This window comes from Pogona vitticeps, chromosome 2 (genome assembly GCF_051106095.1).
Source record: "Pogona vitticeps strain Pit_001003342236 chromosome 2, PviZW2.1, whole genome shotgun sequence".
NCBI lineage: Eukaryota > Metazoa > Chordata > Lepidosauria > Squamata > Agamidae > Pogona > Pogona vitticeps.
This window is the reverse complement of record NC_135784.1, coordinates 174,522,498-174,531,196: the sequence shown is the minus strand read 5'-3', so window position 1 is coordinate 174,531,196 and position 8,699 is coordinate 174,522,498. Positions and strand designations below refer to the sequence as shown.

Here is an 8,699-nt window from a genome sequence, read left to right as displayed (position 1 = left end):
GTCATTCTTCATTTGGTCCTTTTATCAGTTGATGTTTTCACCATCCATGAACAGGACCTTTTGTCAATATTGTTCTAAAGACGGAATGAAACTCTTAGAGACCAGCCAATCCCCTTTCATTTCTGGAGGCCAGCAGCCAGATAGGATGGTGCAGAACGGCCATGTTAAAGGTGCAGAGGAGCAGGAGAGGAAATCAAGGCCTGATGCAATATTCTCTTATTATTTGCTTTGCTCCTCTCCCATTCACCCATTAAACAGAAAATGAGGTTTGATTGTGCCCAGTTTATTGAAGATATGCCAGCAAAGAAACAGAGAAGTTCAATCAAGATCACTGCCTATCTTTTGACCCACACAATCATATGAGTAGACCATTTTGCCCACCACATGGGGTGCACTATGCAAATACATGAAGAGAAGGGGGGGGGGAAATCTCAGCCGAATGCTACTCATAAAGGGGAAACTATCCTGATCATTACAGGAGAGTCAAGAGAAATGTTGGATTATACGCAGGACCATCAGATTCAGAGTTTGCAACCACGCGTCCAGCTTGAGAGATCTTTTCCCTTGCAATGCTTCACCCATGCTACCCTGGAAGTCAAAATGAGAACATATTATTGCAGAGTTTTGGATTTCTGGTTAAAATTTATTTTGGCTACACAACAGAAGTACAGAGATTTACAGAGCGGAATAGCTCCAAGTTCCTGAGATACTCCAATTCTTCATCACTAACTGGGATTGAATATCTCAATAACTTCCTCGTATCTTAAAATGACATTGTGTGTTCTTCTATTCTCAGGAGGCTACAAGCCTTGCAAGACCTATGGTCTGACGGTGCCTTCCATTTCAGAACTGAAACTGGATGAGGCCAAACCCAAACAGATCCCACTAGAGGGGAATCTCTTTCATAATCACCTGGTTCCTCTGGGTTCCTAAGATGTCTGCAGGTGAAGCATCCATTAAGTTGGGAACTAAAATGAGGTAAGGGTCAGATTCCCTCACCAACAGTCCTCATTGAGCCTGATACGATAAGCAGAACATCATGGGTTCCCTGTTCAAAAGGACCAGGGGCAGCTTCTCCACATGGCTTTTACCTGGCTCCCACCTTCCTCCCCCTTTGCGCTATGATGGAAGTGTAAACAACGTACTTTTGTTTAGCACTGCCAGGAGCTAACTGGGTCATGGCTTAGAAATGGCCAGCTGGCAGTGAGAAATGAAGATTTTTCCTATAACTTCAGTAACGTTTCCACCTTCTCTGCCAAGCTTCCATCCCCTTAGAATACACCAGGGAAAGGAAAGTAGGGCTCATATTGGCATAAGCAGCATTTAGCAGAGACGGTAGTGTTTCAGTTAAGGGCTCAGCTGTGACTAATGTGTAATTACTGAAGGATCCTAGCTAGGGACGCCAACTGAGAGCCATGTAAAGACATGGACTCCCCATATAAGGCAGGCTCCCATGATGAATTGGTGCAGGGACCCACTGTTGTCTTTACCCACAACTTGCCTTGGTATTTCCTGGAGCTATCTTGACCCTTGGACCAGACCTGGACTTCTTTTTGTGATTCCTTGACTCCAGCATGATTCCCGCTGGTTCTGACAGATTCTCTGGGTTCTGACCTTGAACTGACTTATAGCACCATGTTTTTTGTTTACTGAAGTAAATCATGGCATTGCCTCAGCAACAAAGGTCTTTTGGCCCTGCTGTGGTGTGTTTCCGGCCTTGCTGCTCCTGAGCTCCAGAGTTCTGGCGTTCCTGCTTCTGCTGCTGCCTTGGTCCCTGCTCTTGCCGCTGCTTGCCTCCTACATCTCAGTGCCTTGCTCTGACTCCATGTTCTCAGCCTTGTGCTCCTGCTTCTGCTTAGTCACGACCCGATGGCACAGTGAGTGCTGTGGGACTTGATACTCTGCATGGCGGACTGGGTCCTAGTGTCCTTGCCCCTGGTGCGGGACTGCCTGCGATATCCCAGACTGTGACAATGCCACAGCAGGCATTTCTCTCTCTGTCGTTTGCAAATTAGCTTCCTTTCTTTGGGGAGCTTTCTTTGCAAGCCTGATTTCTCAGCTACGAGAGTCTCTCTAGATTGGTGTCTCTGGAACCTTAACATTGACCTCGTCTTAACCGTGACTTTTTTAAATGAATCTTAGAATTTGACCCTAAGGTGGGCAGTGTCTTCAAGAGCAGTTAACAATTTTGTTCAGGGTTTGAAAGAGTTATCTTTCACGTAGTCAATCATGATGAAAGTAGGCCAATTTGATTCTACTGTAAGATTACTTTCCATACCACAGAAGTTCCAGTTGCAACAGAAGATGAAGGAACGGCATGGAGCATAGAAGAGCCTCTTAATATTTTTTTTCTCTATTACTGTATTTCCTCTCATTACCCATGGAAGGTGAGGGTAAGATACAGATACAATACCAGAGAACGAGGAAGCTTAAGGCACATCTGAGAGTAGTCTATGGTGAATTTGGTGGGGATTACTTCTGAGTGAACACGCAGAGGAGTAAAGCCAAGTGAAAGCCCCACTCCTTCCACTGCAGATCTTCCACACAGAGAGAACCAAAGCTGGACCTACCAGGCATTCATCCTTTGGGGGTCTTGGACAATTCTCTTTGCACATCGGATGTCATCTGTGATGTCATCATTGATGAAAGCTGTCGGAAGATTTGTTGGAAATCAGAGAGGTTAGTTGGGATTATTAAACAGTATGTTTCCAACAATATTGTGTACAAAAAGCTAGTTCCATCAGGAGCATGTAGACTGTCCCAGGGTAGAGATAGACATTTGTTTCTTGTTGTAACTCATATCCCTCCTCCCCGCCAACAGTGCTAGAATAATCTTTAGGCAGTTTACAATGTAATTATGCAAGCAATACTTTGTCCCCTAGCAAGTTGGGTACTCAATTTACGAACCTCAAACGTGAGCTGGATACCTTGAGCATTTGGGATGAAACCCAGGTCATGAGCAGAGGATTAGCTGCAATACTGCAGTTTAACCACTGTGACTAGTATCTTATTGCAGACCAGCTGGACCGAAGGGCAGTTGTGTAAGTATTGCTCCTGCTCCATCAGACTCCCCTTGTGCGACCTTTTGTGCATTGATTATTAAAGTGATTGTAAAAAATGGTCACACAACTACTGTCTGGGGAACCTGACAGAGCATGTATGCATATGCGATTGTCCTTCTGCTTCATGTTTCTGCAGATAACCCACAAGTAGAAGAGAAAGATTCTTAGGCCTGATTGTGTGTGTCATTGTAATATCACCTCTCAGAGTCTACAATTCAGGTTGCCATTTTGTTTACTAGTTTTCTAGATTTAAACATGGTATTCGTTTGGAGTTTGATTTCTCAAATAAAAAAGCCTGCCTGAATCGCATATCTACAACAGTGGTTATGTGGTTTTAGTCTTTCTTCCCACAGGGACTGCATCAGCATGATGGGCATCCTCTCCCACTGGCTTACCAAGTGCAGCCGAGATATTCTAGACTACAACTTTTGTCTGTCCCTAAAAGAATGGCTAATGGGGATTGTACTGCAAAATATATGGGCAGCACCAAGTTGGGAAAGGCTTCCCCAGAATTCCTCAGACTTGAAGGCTGTATATTTGAGGCAATTGGCTCAGACTTTCTCTTTCTGGTTGGTTTTCAGCTACGAAGGCTTCAGGTGTGTGGAGAGAGATTTCAGTGAACACAAACACATTGTAAAATTGCGGATTATTTAGATATTTGGCACCCTGTATAGCTTCTATGAAACTTTCCAAATGGGGCGGGGAATGACATCTCTAAAAGAAGGCTACCTAGTAATTGCAACTACAACACACAATATATGCACACTGATCATTTCAGTGTGAGGATGGCTCATGACAGAAGTGTGGGAAACCTCCCCTAAAATTTAAGGATGAATTACCAATGCAACCACCATCCATTAGCTGCCTCTGCTTAAAAAGTCAAGCAACTCATGGTGGGCCTACAGCAGTGGTGTCCCAACCTTGGGAAAACCAGGTATTCTTGGGCCAACACTCCTAGAAGCCTTGTTCACTAGCTGTGCTGGCCAGAATTTCTGGGAATGGTAGTTAATGGCCTACCATTGCAGGAGCTTCTGCATCCGTTCGCTGTTCTGCCTTGTCCATTGGAACACCACCAGCGGCTGTTGATCTGAAAAATCCCATAGTCCCGACTGCCATCGCTGTTCGGCGGCCCCACAGCCCTGGTGTTGAATCCGCTCTCGTGATAAGCCAGGCAGAGCCCTGGAACAAAAGAAATACATACAAAAAGAGAGCTAAAATATCAGTGGTGATATTTCACAGAGAAAATAAGGGGAAAAAGTTAACGTTTTGTATCAGTAAAAACATTTCAAAGCAACCTTTAAAACTTAAGCAAAATATATAAAGGTAGAGGTGTGTGTGTGTGTGTGTGTGTGTGTGTGTGTGTGTGTGTGTGTGTGTGAGAGAGAGAGAGAGAGAGAGAGAGAGAGAGACAGACAGACAGACAGAGAGACAGAGAGAGAGATTTTATCCCTGACTGTTTTTCTAATGCTCCCTCACCTCAGCATTTTTCATATATACAGTCCCTGTGGCTGAATTATAAAAGCATTGACTGGTATTATATAACAGATACAAGTTTTAAACAAAAACGTAAGTATCTGTTAAATATCAGCATAGTATGTATGCTGTTCCTAATACTGCCGGTTTTTGTAGCTCTGATGCTGATGATTTCTGAGATCTGTACCTCCTCCTCCTGCTGCTGCTGATGATGATAATCATAATCATAATAGATATACAGGATTAAAATGTAATCTTGACTTTCTTCTTCACATATGAATTAAAAAGGATAGACCTCTTTATAAAATAGCTGCCCCCCCCCATCCTTCTTGTGTTATGTGAATTTCATTAGGAGGGCTATAACCCAAGTCCTTGTTTTCTGCAATTGTCAATTACACAAGTAATAGATGCCTTCCACTTGTGACAAAATGCCCCAAGGGTCAATAGCGAGCCCTGGTTAGTAATTTCCATAGCCTCCACTACAGGTGTACCCTTAAAAGAAACTACAAGAGATCCAAAGTTAAAACTTTCCTGGTTTGACTTTTATCAGGATCTGGAAATTGGGAATTTTAGGAACAAGATCAAACATCGTACAGATGGGGCGAAATGGCAAAACTGGAGGTAAAGAATGACAATGATGGAGAAAAGGGGAAAGCAAACTCACAGTCGCCCAGGCTGTAGCCATAGTAGCCTTTCATCCCATGCGTATTCAGAGTTGAAGCCAGCTCACATCTCTCAAATACTTTGGCTTCATTCACTGCAACGAGGAGGCAGAGGAGTGAGATGACCAGAAGACCTTTCATGGCTGCAGTTCTCTGAAGGATAGTGTGTGGACTCCTTCAGATCAAGTGGCTTTTATAACCCAAAACATTTGCCTCTGGATAGATGACAAAGGGAATATTGATTGTGAAATAGTATATGAAGCAATGAAGGAACTTCTTTGGACAATCAAAGAAGGAAATAAAGCTGGCATGAAAACACAACCTTGGAATATCCCCTAATGAAATTTCAATTCTCTCTTTCAGCTACAGTAATTAAGATTTTTTCTGTTAGCTGTCTTGGTTCCTTTTTCTGAGAGGAAGGTAATGAGATCCTCTCCGTTGTGACTTTAAGACACAACCATATACATTAGAATTCAGCCATGATGTAGCGTAAATATATTTCTATATAGTGTCCCAGTTGGCCATTTCTTGGAAGCATTCAGACCACATATTGGGCTGAAACAAACTATATTGGGGAAAAGAAATAAAACAATAAAATAATAAAAAGGTTCCTTCCAGGCTTTAGAAAATAATAGATCACTTAGAAGAGACAATGAGATACTCAGGGATGTTTTCCTTTGGGGTACAGAATTCTTCAAAGAAATGTCAATTGAAATTACCTTTTATGACCCTTTACGCGTACCTTCCTGGGCTAATACTTGGGCCACAACTTTATTAAGGATTTATAAGTAAATCCCTGATCTACAAGAGGGTCTAACGTAGTGCGAGATTTAGCTAAATCCTTGGATCTTGGTGTAGCCTTTACCTCCGGACCCTTCTAGAGCGCATATATATAATCTCTTTTTCTATTTATCTCTCTCCCTCTTTCTCTCTCTCCCCTCTCCTTACTCTCTTCCTCCTCTAATTAATCCCTATGGCCACCACCAATACCCCTTTGCTTTTTCCCCCCTTTCACCTATGGCTGATTATAATTAATATTCAATCTCCCCCTCTTCCTTTCTTTATTTTATAATCTATATTAGACTTTTCTTAGAGGAGTTGCCATCTATGTGAAAGTCCATAAGGAAGCCAAATTTATCTACACGGACCGGGAGGGAAGAATCCTAATGGTAGAAACAGAGATTAATAATAAAAAAACCACTGATAGTTGCTATATATGCCCCTAATCAAGCTCAAGAAACATTTTATAAGACGCTTTATAATATTCTAAGAGAGAAGAATTATCAAATTATTTGTTTAATAGGAGACTTTAATGCCATAGTGGATCCAGTAAAAGACTACAAAAAGAACCATAAAGGAAAAAATAAAAGAAATACACTAACCAAAATATTTTTTCCATATAATATAATAATATGAAAGAAGAACATAAGAAGTTGGAACTAGAGCTACAAAATAACCCTAACAATAAATTGGTGAAAAAGGAAATGAGCATGTTGAAACACAAACTGAATCTTATGGAGACAGAAGAAATGGCAGAACAAATAAAGGCCGCAAAACAAGATTTCTTTGAAAGCACAAATAAACCAGGATGTTGGTTAGCATATAAAAAGAAAAAAGAGTAATAAAAGATAAAAAAGGTGTACTACAAACTCAAAAAAATTACATAATATAGTAATGGATTTCTATACCAATCTTTATAAAGCATGGGTAATACATGAGAAGAGGATAAGAAAATATTTGGAAAGAGTATATCTCCCCAAAGTACCAGAAGAAATAAGAAAGATGATGAATACTGAAATAATAATAATGAAATGATTGCTGAAATAATGGAAAGTATAAATAATCAAAAAAATGAGAAAACTCCTGGGCCAGATGGACTTCCTACGGAGTACTACAAAATATTCCAAGAAGAAATAATGGAGCCATTAAAAAAGGTATGCAACGAAGCATTAAAAGAAGCGATGATTCCGGAAACCTGGTTGGAAAAAAACATCACGCTAATACCTAAGGAAGGAACAGATCCAACACAAATAAGAAATTACAGGCCGATTTCTCTACTTAATGTAGATTATAAAATATTTGCAACTGTTATGGCAGAAAGATTGAAAAAATACTTAATACAATTTATACATGAAGATCAAAATGGTTTCCTCTCAAAATGACAATTAAAGAATTATATAAGAATAATAGATATTTTAGAATACTATTAAGCACATCCAGAAAAACAAATGGCACTTCTATTCCTGGATGCTCAAAAAGCTTTTGATGATTTAAACTGGGAATTTATGAAGACACAATTGGAGGTGATGGACTTAGGATGAAACTTCCTAAATATGATAAAAGCAATTTATACAAAGCAAACAGCAAAAATAATTGTAAATGGAGAAGGAACTGACAAAATTGAGATTGCCAAAGGTACATGACAAGGATGCCCACTTTCCCCATTGCTGTTTATTCTTTCACTGGAAATACTGAATAGAGAAGTTAGAAAAAATGAAGAAATACAAGGAACAAAGATTAAAGATGAAATATACAAACTCCGAGCATTTGCGGATGACCTGGTCTTTATTCTGGAAAATCCAGTGTAAACAACTCCAATTTTATTCCAACAAATAAAGGAATATGGAGATGTAGCCGGATTAGAAATGAACCAAGAAAAAACAAAAATTTTAACCAAAAACTTAACCCAAAAACAAAAGACCCAACTTATATCGAATACAGAAATCCAAACAGCAAAGAAAGTAAAATATTTAAGAATTAATTTGACCGCTAGATGTTCCTCATTAAAAGAAGACAATTATGGGAAACTTCTTGAGCAGAAAAAACAAGATTTGGCAAGACGGGAGAAATTACAATTATCCTTTTTAGGTAAAATCACAACGATCAAAATGAACATTCTTCCAAAACTAAATTCTTTGAAGAGTTAAATAATTTAGTTACAAAATTTATATGGTAAAAGAAGAAGCACAGAATTAAACGTAAGCTAGTACAAGATGCAAAAGAAAGGGGAGGATTTAGTCTACCAAATTGGAATTTATATTATCAAGCGAGTGCTTTAAATTGGATTAAGAAATGGATAAAATTAAAAAACAGAAAAATATTATATCTAGAAGGACACAACCTTCAAGCGGGCTGACACGCCTTCTTATGGTATGGAAGAGCAAAAACCCATAAATACTTTGAGAGAAATGTAATAAGCAATTCTTTGTTAAAAGTCTGGGAAAAATTAAATGCAAAATATATGTGAAAACTCCTAGATGGATGTCATCGATGGAAGCATTCACTCACCCAAACCTATTAAATTTTGAGAAAATAATGACATATAATGAGCTCTTAAATGAGGAAGGACTGTTAAAGACAAAAGACTAGCTAGAGAGCCAAGGACTGATTTTTTCATGGTGGCCCCAAATGCAACTACAATCGATCTATAATCAGGACAAAAAAAAGAGAGAGAATTTTATAGAGAATATACAACACTTGATAAAATATTACTCAGTATAGA

General features: G+C 39.5%; 1 protein-coding gene across 1 annotated transcript; it reads right to left on the bottom strand.

The window, feature by feature from the left end:
• Window positions 1-267: 267 nt before the first annotated feature.
• On the bottom strand, window positions 268-6,388 carry LOC140704707 (lysozyme C, milk isozyme). The gene is made up of 4 exons (XM_072991287.2): window positions 5,200-6,388; window positions 4,080-4,241; window positions 2,571-2,649; window positions 268-588 (listed from the first exon to the last, which is right to left on the bottom strand). Exons 1-4 carry the CDS (start codon window positions 5,336-5,338, stop codon window positions 522-524), a joined length of 447 nt encoding a protein of 148 aa, XP_072847388.2. The 5' UTR covers window positions 5,339-6,388; the 3' UTR covers window positions 268-521.
• Between the last annotated feature and the right edge of the window lie 2,311 nt (window positions 6,389-8,699).